Source organism: Gavialis gangeticus, unplaced genomic scaffold, assembly GCF_001723915.1.
Source record: "Gavialis gangeticus isolate Ggan-Ray unplaced genomic scaffold, GavGan_comp1, whole genome shotgun sequence".
NCBI lineage: Eukaryota > Metazoa > Chordata > Crocodylia > Gavialidae > Gavialis > Gavialis gangeticus.
This window is the reverse complement of record NW_017729029.1, coordinates 16,685,989-16,699,920: the sequence shown is the minus strand read 5'-3', so window position 1 is coordinate 16,699,920 and position 13,932 is coordinate 16,685,989. Positions and strand designations below refer to the sequence as shown.

The 13,932-nt window shown below is 48.4% G+C and overlaps 1 protein-coding gene across 1 annotated transcript in view; it reads right to left on the bottom strand.

The window, feature by feature from the left end:
* Window positions 1-7,819: 7,819 nt before the first annotated feature.
* The window catches only part of XKRX (XK related, X-linked), a 16,254-nt gene continuing 10,141 nt past the window's right edge, over window positions 7,820-13,932 (bottom strand). The window contains exon 3 of the mRNA XM_019521361.1: window positions 7,820-9,399. Coding sequence (XP_019376906.1) covers window positions 8,654-9,399 — 746 coding nt within the window. The 3' untranslated portion in view covers window positions 7,820-8,653. The remainder of the gene's footprint in view (window positions 9,400-13,932) is intronic.

Below are 13,932 nucleotides of genomic sequence, written 5' to 3'. Positions count from 1 at the left end.
GTCGTTTGACCCCAGTACTTTTTCCTGCCATGGCAGGGGTTCAGACTCGATGATCTGCTCAGGTCCCTTCCGACCCTACCAACTATGAAACTATAATTGCCCTTTTCAGGGCACCCTCTTTCAGGGTTTTCTCATTCAGAGCTGTCTGCTGTTTAGATACCTGAACTGTGCCATCACTGTAATATCTCAGCATTGGGCCCACAGGCTGTATGGTTATATGAAGACATCACTAGCCAGGCTCAGAATTATACCATTGGCTAAGGCCATGTGTAGATGAAATGAGGGGCATGTGTGCATGACACTTTAAAGCAGGCTAAATGCTTTTGCACCGCTTCAATGGTGTCGGTGTTTGCACACGTTGGCGGCATGTTGTGCATTAATTACAGCCACTGTAGCAAATTTGGTGGCGTAATGCACCTTAAATGACTTGGGGCACAGCAAACTAAAACTACTCTGAGGAGTTTTAGTTCGTTGCCTCTACAGCCATGGAGTGAAGCACTGGGCTCCGTGCAGCTCATTGGCTCTGCAAGAAGCCCTGCAGGCAGCCTGGAAGCAGCCCAGGAAGGCAGGCTCTGCCCAAGAAAAGCAGGTAGTCTGATCTCCCCCCTCCCCCCCCGAGCCTGCCTACCTGCCTGAGCTGCGTGGGGGCCTGGTGCTTCCTTCCGCGGCTGTGGTGTCCCCTGGGACCACCTGAGCTGGGTGCCTGCAGGTGGGTACCGCCAGGGGCGGGCCACTGTTGCCACAGAGGGAAGCACCAGCCCCACCGCAGCCCAGGGACCGCTCCACCTGCCAGCAGCTTGCTCTTCCCTCCCCACTGCCGGAAAGGCAGGTAAATGTGGTGTGTGCATGACACAGAGGTTTAAAGGGCCCTAAATTGAAGTGGTGTTTTTAAACACCCACCGCTTCAATTTAGGGCCTGTTTCATCTACACATGCCCCAAGAGGCTAGCTTCAGGCCTGACATAGTTGGTTGCCATGACTTTGGGCCTACTTGCCAATTGTTCAATTTTACCTCAATGCTGGAGGAAGATCAGTTAGTTGAGTGAGGTAAAAGGCACATGCTCCTTCTGGGTTAATGTTTCTAAGGATATGGGGAAATGCTTTTGAGAGCTGATTTCTGAGTCAAGTAGGGAGTCTTCCAGAATGTGCACACGTCTAAGGTAAGTGGGAGAATGCCATCTCCCAGGTGACTGCAGCTGGAAAGAGGAGGCCGGTGGAGAATGGTCCTGCTATATGTTTGTGAGCGGGTATTATTTCTAAGTCAATAAGAGTGAAAGACTTTGACTCAGAGTCTCTCCCGTGTCTTACTCCTCTTCCATGCCTTGATGGGAGTTAATTTAAAAAAGAACACACAGGCAACTCTGTGATATGGTTGCTGTGGTGAAGTAATCTTTTAACTCGCTTAATAACTGTGTGACCAGAGGTCTGCTCACTTCACAATAGATACAATTGTTCTCAGCTTTTGTGGACACATCCCATTCATACCATTGCTATCATAATTGATAACCATTAGAAAATATAAAGAAAAGATCAACAAAAATAGCTTCTTCACCTGTCAGTACTCTTCCCCACTTCAAGTCAAGCACAATTAGATAAGTTTCTCCAGACTGGTTATTCACTCAGTAACTTATAACAAAGTCTCTAATTATTTCTTGTTACCTTGGCTGGGGTTCACCAACCCCCAGCTTCAGGCAACACCTCTATATCCTCGGTCCTCAAGAGATGTTACTTTCCATTGCTCTTGTGCCTCCACATGAAAATTAGCACTGTAGTCAAATTACTACAGCTCCAGGCTCCCCTTCCAGGGAACTTCCTGTTCATTCGTCTCCCCTTTTATCTTTGCGATTTCCTGTTCTCAATTATCAATGTTGCTTGTTTTACAGATGCTGTAAATGCTCCCAACACCGGCTGATGATGTCAGCATTTCCTACCACCTCGCTGCAGGCATAATAAATTTCTTGCTTCACTGTTCTTAAGTAATGGGGACCAACAGCTCCCTGTTACAGTGGTTTTGCGAAGCAGTGGGGAGATTACACTGACTGAGCATCAAGACCTCTTCCAGCCCTGCTATTGAGATGTTGGATGCCCATCTCTGCCTTTGTTTCTCCATCTGTTAAATGAGAGGGTGTGAAGGGAGAAGTGCTGGGCACAGAGGAGGTCCCAGAGATCACAATCACCCCATACTTACCTCAGATGAGAGAAGGAGCAGAACTGTAGCCAGGAGCACCCTGCTGCATTTTCATAGAGTGCTTCATCTGGATTGGCGGTGAGGGAGCCCAGAGCAGTACTTATGGCCCCGGGGAGGGGCAGCCAAGGAGAGACTGCAGTATCTGAGGAGGGAAGAAGCCAGCGGATTCTCCTGTTTGCACCAGCCTGCAGCAAGCTGTGGTGAAGGAGCTCATGACAACAGACATGAGTGGTCAGAGGACTACCAAAGAACATGAGGGTCACCCACAGAATCCTGGGATGGCTCGCCTGAAGAAGGAATGAAGTCCCAGGCTGAAGTAGGCACCCGAGGAGATGGGTGATGTGTGGCATGGGAGCCTGAGCCTTCCGTGAGCGGGGCAGTAGAGCCATCCAGATATGAATTCATCTCTTTAGTTGATTTTCCATTACGGACAGCTAAATGAATTGAAAGAGGGGAATCAACTCCGAATGAATGCATGGACTTGAATTGATTTCCATTTGGGACTGCTAATGAATTGTTAAAGGGGGATAAACCCTGAATGAAGGGACTTCAGATGATGCACCTTTTGAGATGGTAAAGGAATGAAGGGAATTTATTTAAGTTGATTTGCTTCTGAAGGCTGTTGGTCAGTTAATAGAAGGGGATGAACCCTGAATGAGTGGCAGACCAAACAGGACTGAGCTGCTGGTGGACTTCTACTGAATTGATTACAAGGATCCTGGCAGCACTGGAAAGACTGCCATACTTGTGACAAGGAGTCATGGCCCAAAAGAAGAAATTGGATAACATTTAGGATGTGGTAAGGGTGAAATGTAAGGTGAAGTGGAGCCCCAAGAAAAAAGTCCTCCAACCTAGAAATTACTCCAATAGGCCCAAACCTAATCAGCCAGGATAACCAACTCCCAACTTTAAAGAAGATCAAAGATGTGGCAGGCAATAAAGATAACACTGAGGAGTGGCTGTGGTAGCATTGACCCACATCCTGATGTAGTCCTCTGGTAAGATGTCAGGTCAGAGAAGGCCTAGGCCATACAGCACCTACCCCCGACAATTTGGTGCTTTGGCTGGGAACTAGACCAAGTCCCAGCCTGGGAAGAAGTCAAGGACCTGCAACTAGGGGCAGTAGCAGGGGTGGATGCCTTTTGACAGACCCTGAATCTAATGGGACAAATTTTACAGCAGCAACAACAGACTGCTTGACAGATTGTGCTGGATGAGAACGTAGTACAACAGCAAGACTGGGTCCAATGGAATATGACAAGGTTTAAGGTTCCAAAAATGACCTGGGAAGATAGGTGGTAGTCTTGGCAAGGTTGGATAAAGCAAAAATGGGTTAGTAAGCTGGGAGTTCTCCTTGTTGGTTAGGCTCAGGAGGCCTACTGGTTGATGTTGAGAATAGATGCCCAAGACTACAAGGTTAAAAATAAAATCCTGTAACAGTTGGATATCACCCCTGAATGGTACCACCAACTGTTTAGGATGAAGAAGAGAAGGGAGGACAATCCCCAAGAGAAGACTGCAAAGCCTGGAGGACGTCTTGGATAAATCGTTGAAACCTGCAATTACGTCCAAGGATGAAATACATGATAGCATCCTCATGGAGCAATTCCTTTCTGACCTAAAGGAAAATATTCAAAAGTGGGTTCAATGTCATTGCCCAAAGACCTTGGCTGAGGTCCTGTGCCTTGCTGAGGACTTCGATAGTGCCCAGGGAGACCCACCAAGGGAGAAGATTGTTAAAGCGGGGCGACCTGCCACTTCCAGGATGCCCAACAAGAGGGTGGAACAGGAGAATAAAGAACCAAGGAGATCTTCACCACAAGGAATAGTATGCTTCCACTGCAGGAGAATGGGGCTGATAGCCAGGGACTGTTTTGCTGGCCCCCAACCATATCCACCCTCTACTAAATCTTGGGCAGAACCAAAGGGGAGCAGACCCACCCCACAGGAGGGCCCTCAGATTGAAATGATGGACTGCATCTTGGGGAAGGCCACAATTGATGCTACCCAGAAAAAACCCACAGTCATGATCAGTGTAGCTGGGAGACTGGTACAAGCTATTTTGGACATGGGGTGTGCACAACCCTAGTAAGGGTGGACCTGGTACCCCACAAAGGGGCTACAGGCTACAGTGCTATAAAGATGATTTACATGCATGGGCAAGCCTCGATTTACTCCAGGCAAAGCATCCAGGTGACAGCACACAGTCTCACCTGAGAAATGCCAGTAGGGATGGTGCTGGACCTGACATACCCAGTGGTGTTGGGTAGAGATTTGCACAAGATTTATGACATTCTGGATATAATCAGGTCCAAAGGCAGGACTCGAATGGGTCTGACTGGAGAAGATGAGACATAACAGGCCAATGACTATGAAGAATATACCTTTGATAACAGAGGGTCTCACAAGTAGTACCCAATACCAGGAGGCTCAAAGGGAGGAACTGGCCTTCCAATCTATATTTGAAACTGAGCTAGCAGGAGAGAGAGCAGGAGGTAATTCACCTTGATTTGTGTGACAGCTTACCCCGGTTTAGGTCAGGAAGGGACTTTTATATAGAATTAAACAGGGCATGCGAGAAGGGGATAGTGCAGATGATGGTGTCTCAGTCTTTTGAGCCTGGCCCATGCAAACCCCCTGGGAGGACATCCAGTGAAGGAAAAGACAGAGGGTCTTTCTCTGCTGGTTTTTATGGCCTTATCTTTATGAGGAAGTCAAACTGTTTTGCGTAGCCTGCCCCAAGTGTCAAAGGGTGAGCCAGAAGAAACACCCAAAGTGCCTTTGTGAGGGATGCTGGTCATCACCAAGCCATTTTCGCACATCACATTAGATGTTGTGGGCCCTCTGCCCAAAAGTACAAGTGGACACCAGTTCTTGCTTGTCATTACTGACTATGCCACGTGGCATCCTGAGACTGTCCCTCTAGTGACCATCACTGGCCCGAGAGTAGTGGAAGAGTTGATTAACTGGATTTCCAGAATAGGGATTCCCTGGAAAACAGTGACAGACCAGGGGTCTAACGTTATGTCCCATGTCCCCAAATTACATGCTGAGCTCTTAAGATCAAGCATCTGAGGATCTTGATTTACCATCCTCAGACTAATTGGCTAGCTGAACATGTCAATGGGACTCAAGAAATTGAGTTGGAGAACAGAACAGTGGAAGACTGGAGGAGAGAGCCAGTGGGTAGGGTCATGGACTTGGAATCAGGACCTGGGGTTCTGCCACTAACCCACTCTTTCTGCTTGTGCAGGTAATTCCCACCTATCACCACCCCACACATCTGCTTTCTCTTGGTCTATAAGCTGTCTGATAGAGGGGTTGCCTCTCAATACAGGTATATACATCACACAGCTACTTCAGTCAGGATGATGATAAAATCTAGTCAAAGGCTGTTGCTGGAGATGGAGTGCAGCAATGAAAAGCATCCCTGTTGAGTCGGAACTCTCTACAGTGCTACTGATATAGGGGTGCTATTCTCTTCTCTCCAAACACTCTACCCACTCAGTGAATCAATTCAGCACAGAGCAGTACCTTGCCTGTGGCTCCAGACCATTCTGAGTGAATGCCTGCCATTCCAGAAGGACTCGTTCAGCAGGGAAGGAACTAGATTTTCAGATATCCATTTCCCAAAGGACATTCCATTCCCACTGTGATCCCATCTGACATCCGTTATGGCATTTTGGGGTCTGGCAATGGAAATCCCTGCATTTTCAACATCTTTTGGGTGTTTGGCAGAATCCCACCATGTTGACTAATCTATCATCTCTCTGCCCCACTGGTCTGGCTGAAATAAACTCTACTATCTGTGTTCCTCAGAGCTGAGGCAATCCAGCTAATTAGCAGGGTGCCCTGTTTGTGTAATACAGAAGACACTAACCACATGTGATAAGTGATAAGCCCAGCTGCTCTTGTAGGCTGCAGGTCTCTGCTTTGTCTCACCGGAAGAACAAGTTAGGCAAGTTAGCAATTGTTCCCCACCCCTTGGTAGCAACAGCCTCCTCTAACACTCTCAGCCATGGTGGTTCAAAGTGAAACCTGCCTCTGGCCATCTCCTGCTGAGTAATTTCCCACACCAGCCCCTGGGTAGGCAAGCTCCTGCTTCTGCTGGAATAAGGGTGGAAGTGAGGTCACACTCTCCTGGCTGTGCCTCAGCAGCAGTGGATGCTAAGCCAGCTAGGGCTGAGGGCAATGGGGTTAGGATTACTAGGCCGATATTGTGTTTAGTCTTCCTTTGTTGTTTCTGGCTCATCAGCTGTCGGGGGCAAATTCTAGGGCCTCTGCTCATGGGGCTAAGTGACCTCAGCCCCACTGGCAGGAACAGCATGTAGCACTTACCTTGCAGAAGTCTGGAAATAGAGAAGTTCACTCCAGCTTGCTTTGAACTCTGGCAGCTGCATAGGCTTTGGGCACTCCTGCCATGGCTTGTATGGACAACGTGCCCCACCTTTGTCATATATACATGGAACCACATGCTGAGACATGTTCTGTTGCTCTGATCTCTCTACTCTTGGGGATTCCCTCTCCTTTGAACTAGGGTGGGATAATGACATTTCATTTCATTATGGGTCTTAACTTAATGGCAAATGTGAGACTGCATTTCCACACGTCTCCCAGAAGAGGATGCTCCGTCCTCCAGAGACACAACCAGGAAGGAGGAAGGAAACTGGTAAACAGCAATTATAAATATCATGTTGTAGATGATGGGTATCTTACTAGTTAAGTCTGAAGCCACGCCTCTCCCAGAATACAGGGACCTTTCTGTCTGAGGCTTTGTTTCAGCCTTGTATGGAAACTGAGGAGCTGTTGGCATCTTGATCCTTGTTTCCAGGATCCAGGGTTTGGTCTGGACACATTACTAACATACAGAGAAAGGGCCCTACATACATCATACTGCAGCATAGGGTCACCATATTTCCAGTATCAAAAAAGAGGACACCTATGGGGAGCAGGGGGAGGAGGGGCAGAAGAGGGGGAAGGAGTATATGATTGTGAGGGTGGGGGGCAGGGATATGCCCATGCCCTGCCTCTGCCCCTCACTGTTAAGCCACAGCTCTCCCAACCCTGCTGCAGCCTCTCACTCCTGACCCACTGTACCCTGCCTCCCAGCTTTGCCAGTGCCCATCACTTCTGACCGCATCCCCCTGCCTCCCCACCAGCCCTGCTGGTGCCCCTCACTACTGACCCACAGTCCCCCTCCCCACCCAGCCCTGCTGCCCACACAGTTCGCATGTGGCTGCACGCACACACTCTCTCTGTCTCTCTGGCTCTCTTACCTGCAAGCAACTGCCAGGCCTGCGCGCAGAGCATGTGATCCCCAGACAGCCAGTCATTTTGCCCTGCTGCCCCCAGACCCAAGCAGCCAAGTTGAAGTGCCTGGAAAAAGCCAGAAGCAGAGCAAAAACCCGGACATTTGCTTACATTTTAAAAACCTGCCCAGACAGGAGGACAGGGGGCTAAAAAGAGGACATGTCCAGGATCTTACTGCAGCACAGTGAAACAGACAGAACCAGGGAACAAAAAGGGGGGAAATTCTTCTCTCTCTAACCTCTAAAAGTGGATCACTGGATCCCTCAGCCTTTTCAAGTTCAAACATGTGAAACCAGCCACAAAAAAGAGATAGAAGCCAGAGCAGTGACATCAGTTCCTTTAAAACCAACACAAAACATTTACCACCACCTCAACTTCAAGATTCATCCTTTTGGAGGTTAACAACTATACAGTAATAACCAGTAAGACAGCACCATGGGCTGGGGCGGGTTATGATCTTGAAGGGCTTCCCTTCCGCCAATGTGGAGCTGAGAAGTGTAGTGCCAAGCACAGGCATGGGGCTGTGGTGGTGTCTAGGGATGCATGGACTTACATAGAGCTGCAAAGCTCCACTGCAGTGCAGGCACCCATTTTGGTGGTAATTAGTGCTTGATGGAGGGTGCTAGTGGGGAACAAGCTCTGGAAGAGCAACTTTCACAGCAACTGGCCTCCTGTCCCAAGAGAGGTTTTCTTGAGGGGTTTGGATGTGCATGTATGTTAGTCATTGAGTATGGATGTCACAACAAAGACCACATTTGTCCCTCTCAGTAAAAAGCTACTGTCTAGAGGAAGAGCATGAAGACACAGGATTCTCCTCTCTCTTCCACACAGCCATCCCCAGGGCACAGCCAACACTTGATCACAGGCCCCAGTGAGTTCAGAACACAGAGCACTGCAGCAGAGGCAGCCCAGGGCAATTCTGCCTGAATTCAGCTTAGCTCACCTTGTGCAAATGGTTAGCTGTGAGGGTCCTTGGACCTAGCCTGACGACCATCCTCCTCACAAAGCACGGCATTGCTAAATGTTTGCCAACACTCTCCTCCCCCAACATTGTCTGTAAACAGGCACATCACAGCTAGACACCTAGCTAGCACTGCACCTCAGTCACTATCCTCAGCACAGGTCATGGGCTTGAATCTTTCCTCTGCTGAGCACATCAAACAATGCTGTGCCTCACACCAGGCTCATACGGGGTTTCAAGATTTGCAGGCTCCGCCAACACCATTTTCTGGCAACAGACACATTGCAGAAAGTCTGAGACATTACGCCTGAAGAGCTGGCGGCATGGGTGCAGGTACTGGAAGAAGAAGAGCATGAAGCAGATAGCTAGACAGTAGCCCACCAACAGCTGCAACACCAGTAGTGGGGCACAGATGTACTCATACACATCTGTCTTGAAGAGGTACCAGAGGACAAGCAGGATGGCATTCTCCACCAGCCGCACACTGTAGTACAGGGCCAGGCGGCCCCAGTTCTGTGACTTGTCTATAAGGTCCCTGTCAGCCAGCTTCAACTGTACAGCTGACCAGCAGAATATGTTGATGCCAGCATAGAGCAGAGTAACGGAACACAGCACCACCACAGTGCCCACCCGGCTGAAGTTCTTCTCGATGTTGTCGGGCAACTGCGTGCCGCTCCGCCAGAACTGTACCCATGGCAGGAAGAAGACAACCAGCAGGTTGGCTAAGGCTATGGGGATAATCCAGTGCTTGAAGACAGTGCAGAAGAGCACGAGGACAGCCACACGGGTAGAGATCTCCAGGCTGCGCCACAAGACAATGCAGAGGAACGCCAGGGGCCGCAGGTGGACCTTGTAGTCATCATACTTGATCTGGATGGCCAAAACGTTGCAGACCAGTGCCCCATAGGTGACTGACACCAGACAGATGCCCATCAGGACGGCTGCAAGGGAGGGATGGGAAGGTGGTGACTATGGGCAGTCAGACAGGGTTACATATAGTAATGCACCACACACTGCTGCACTGGCTTGCACCCTCCCTTCTCCACATTATCGAAACAGATCTACACGTAAGGCACATAGGTCTCAGGGGGTCAGCAGGTACTGGGGAGGGAAAGGTCATGGCAAGTGCAAGTGGGCCCTGGGGAGGGATGGCTCATGGGTGGAAACCAGGGGCTGAAGAAGTCACTGGGGAAATGCTACAACACAGCTTGTAGCAAGCAGAAGCAGGGCCCCTGAGAGGACAGAAAGAACATGATTAAGAGATGATCCCAATTGGGAAAGGAATGTCCCTTGTGAGAACAAGCCATGGCAGATGCAGTACATCCAGCATGTCCTGAATCTGTTCCAGCAAGCCTGCTGTATGATCTTGTATGTATAAGGCTGAAAACAGATGTCACCTTTGTGCCGCCATGAACATTTTTCTAACAGCACGAAGCCCAAGCAAACAGATGTCCACACCCCTTGTTGCATCACAAATGACCAAAATTGTGGCCACAACAGGTAATATAAATTTGTGCTGTTTTTTGTGGTGGACATCCGTTTGCTCTCTGGTGGGGGACGATGGGCAGCCCACAGCTGCCCATACTCTCCAGCTGCCCTGGGGCTTCAGGGGCCTGATCCTGTGTACTCACAGAATTTCCCTGCAGGGGTGTATGCAGGATTGGGCCCCTGTAGTCCCAGGAGTACATGCCCAAGTTCCTCACTTGAACTCCCTGAAAATCCCTCGCTTGCTGCCACACCCTGACTCAGGGTTCCCTCATTTGCAGAAGCATACCCTGAGTTGGTTCCCCTGTTTGCAGCTGTCCCACAGGGTCAGGCCCTTGAAGCACCAGGGTCTTCATCCTGTGGGACAATGGGTGAATGTGTGTCACCCAATGAAGTGGATCAGCTGTGCCAGGACACATCCTAACACATCTGATCCTGTTCTAAGGACATCTGTTTATAGCTTAAGTGCAGGCACTGACCTCTTTTCCTGTCCAGTGTAAGTGGGAACACTTGCAATCCTTACCATGGGCTAAGCGGGTAGGCCCTCAGCAGGTTAATGTCCCATCCACTCCTCACCCCATCTGAGCTAATAACTCCCATCTCCCTCCAGCAGATAAGTCAAATTGAGCCCTATGCAATCAGACCCAAAGCCACAACAAAACCTTTATGCAAGGCCTGATACTGGCCTCTTAACTAAGGGTAAATGCCTGTGCTGGGCCAGGGATGACCAGATGTAACAACCTATGGGCCCAGTGCTGTGAGACACCTGTACTGAGCCATCACCAGAATCTGGATAGCCAATGGCTCAGCTGAGAAGAGGGCTGGTTGCAGGGCAGTCAGAAAGCCTAGCTGGCTTTCCCTCTTCCCTGTACAATAATGAAATTAGGCTTTTAACTGCTTCTGAGTTAAAGTAATGTTTACTGCATTCACACTGTTTTCGGTCAAACCTAACATGTTCAGACTTGCCAAAGGGCAGTTGCTAATCTGCTGGGTGAGTTGTGTTGGAGGAAGTCTTATGTCCACCTTTTTCTGGTACCATCCTATGACAGTAGGATGCTGAGGGAGTAAGCTGATGTGATTGCAGAGCCATTGGCCATCATCTTCAAAACTCATGGCAATCAGGAGAGAACCTGGATGATTGGAAAAGAGCAAACATAGTGCCCATATTTAAGAAAGGGAAGGAGGAGGATCCAGGGAACTACAGACCAGTCAGCCTCACCTCAGTCCTGGGAAAAATCATGGAGCAGATCCTCAAGGAATCCATTTCTAAGCACTTGGAGGAGAAAAAGGTGATTAGGAACAGTCAACATGGAGTCACCGAGGCAGGTCATGCCTGACCAACCTGATTGCCTTCTATGACTAGGTGACTGGCTCTGTGAATGTGGGATGACCAGTGGATGTGGTATACCTTGATTTTAGGAAGGCTTTTGATATGGTCTCTCACAGCATTCTTGCAGGCAAGCTAAGGAATTATGGGCTGGATTAATAGACTGTAAGGTGGATAGAAAACTGGCTGGAGCATTAGGCTCAGTGAGTAGTAATCAATGGCTCAATGTGTAGCTGGCAGCTAACATCAAGTGGAGTGATCCAGGGGTTGGTCCTGGGGCTGGTTTTGTTCAACGTCTTCATTTACGACCTGGAAGATGGCACAGAGTGCACCCTCAGCAAGTTTACAGATGACACTAAGCTGGAGGAGTAGTAGATACGCTGGAGGGTAGGACTAGGATTCAGAGTGATCTAGACAAATTGGAGGATTGGGCCAAAAGCAATCTCATGAGGTTCAACAAGGACAAGTCCAAATCCTTACACTTAAAACAGAACAATCCCATACACCAGTACAGGCTGGGGGATGACTGGCTGGGCAGCAGCTCCGCAGAAAAGGACCTGGGGGTTACAGTGGACAATAAGCTGAATATGAGCCAGCCGTGTGTCCTTGTTGCCAAGAAGGCAAATGGCATACTGGGCTGCATTGGTAGGTGTGTTGCCAGTAGGTCAAGGGAAGTGATATTCCCCTCTGTTCAGCACTGGCGAGTCCACATCTGCAGTACTGTGTTAAGTTTTGGGCCCCCCACTACAGAAAGGATGTGGACAAATTAGAGTCTAGCAGAAGGCAACAAAATGGTGAGGGGGCTGGCAGACATGACTTATGAGGAAAAACTGAGGGAACTGGACTTATGTCTAGAGAAGAGGAGACTGAGGCTTGTGTGATTTACACAGAAATGGGACTCTCCACTTTCTTAGCCAGTCAGCTCATGCAATGAAGTAATCATAATGCCAGCTTCACATCACCTAGTAAAGCAAAAGGTTACAGTTTCTGTACACAGGGAGTTTTAAAGGCTTAGAACTGCCTTTAGTGTTTAAGGGCCTGACCTTGCTCCCTCTCTATTAGACCCAACAATACTATTTTGGGTATCTAGAGCTCTTTGCATCAGTTCAGTTCATGGTGCTTCACAAACATTAATTAGCCCAGCCTCGCCACACCTGTAGGAGGCATCTCCATAATATTATTTCCATGTTACAGCTGGGGAAATGGAATCACAGATTAATGAGCTTGCTCTAGGTCAGCAGAAAACCTGTGACAAAACCCAAAGCAAACCTGGATGTCCTCCAGCCATCTTGCTTTTGCGACGACATCAAATGGATTTTACCTATCCTGAGCCAGAGCCTGCAAAAACACCTGTCTTACTTGATTTGCAGGAGCCATCCATTCACAATATATAGACCATATCCTTGACCTGCATAAGTTGACAACTCAGTTGAAATCACTATGTTTTATGCCAGCAAGGGTCAAACTCAGTGGGACTGCTTGGACACAGGCAGAAATGTTTACAAGAATCATTCTTTCCTCAACTGTTTTTATTGTCATATCAGATGCTACTTCTCAGATCAGTATCATATGATCCAGCTTCAGAAAAAAATCCCTAGTCAGGAAATCTCTTAAACCCTTACTTAAATGCACTTTTAATTGGAGCCCTTGTTGGGGAGAATGAGGGTGGCATGGAACAAGTAATGAGACCTTGGGTACGTGAAATTACAGAGGCAGCTGGCTTGGAGCACACAACTTCACCCAAGGGGAGATTCTGCACTGTGGTAGTAGGAAAAATTACACAGAAATTGCAATCTGAGAGGGAATAGTTTTTCAGTGTTTCTCAACCAGTTATGTTCCCTGTTAGTCCTAGACTGTTGCAGGACAGAGAGAGACTCCTGGGGTCTAAGTCCCCACAGCCTCTCTGGCCTGCCCAGGTTCTTCACACTGATGTGACCTCTGGCATCACCCCCAGCACAGCCTCCTCATCCCTACTCTATTCTTGACAAATCTCCTAAATCAGAGCTAATAAAGAGCTCAAAAGAAACTCAGAGCTGACGGCTATAATGCCCACACCAGGAGGAACTGTCTATGCTGGAATGATGGCCTTATGCTTCTGAAGCCTTTTTTGCATGATAGAAAGGATCTACAACATAAGAGTAAAAAACTCACCTTCTGACCACACTGGGTAAGACCCTGAGACAGCAGCACCCACAGAAATGTATGAACTACTCCCACAGTGATGGTCTCCTAATACACCCCTAACTGTAAATTAAAAGCCACAACTGAATGGATCAGCTTAAATGTTCTTGACATCATTTATACTAGTGGCTTATGCTGGGGTTCATTTTGGTCCTTAGTCTCTTTCCTTTCCTGGGTCCCCTACTTCAACAAATATTTGGGATCCCAGTATCACTGGCAAAGTTTCAACAAAACTGGAATCTTAATCACAAGTTAAAACAAAGAAATGTCATGAACTTTTCTCTTCATGAGGCTTGTTAAAATATTGTTTTAAAGTCAAACTGAACTGCTGTTTCTGTAGCTTGTAGACACACTGACCCTGTAAAGTTAGGAGCTGGCTGTATGCCCTGCTGTGACATGGTAAACATTTAAACACAGAAATGACTTCAGGCATGTGAGTAGTGCTCTGGAGATCTGCAGGGTTACTCAGCCAACCAAGTGA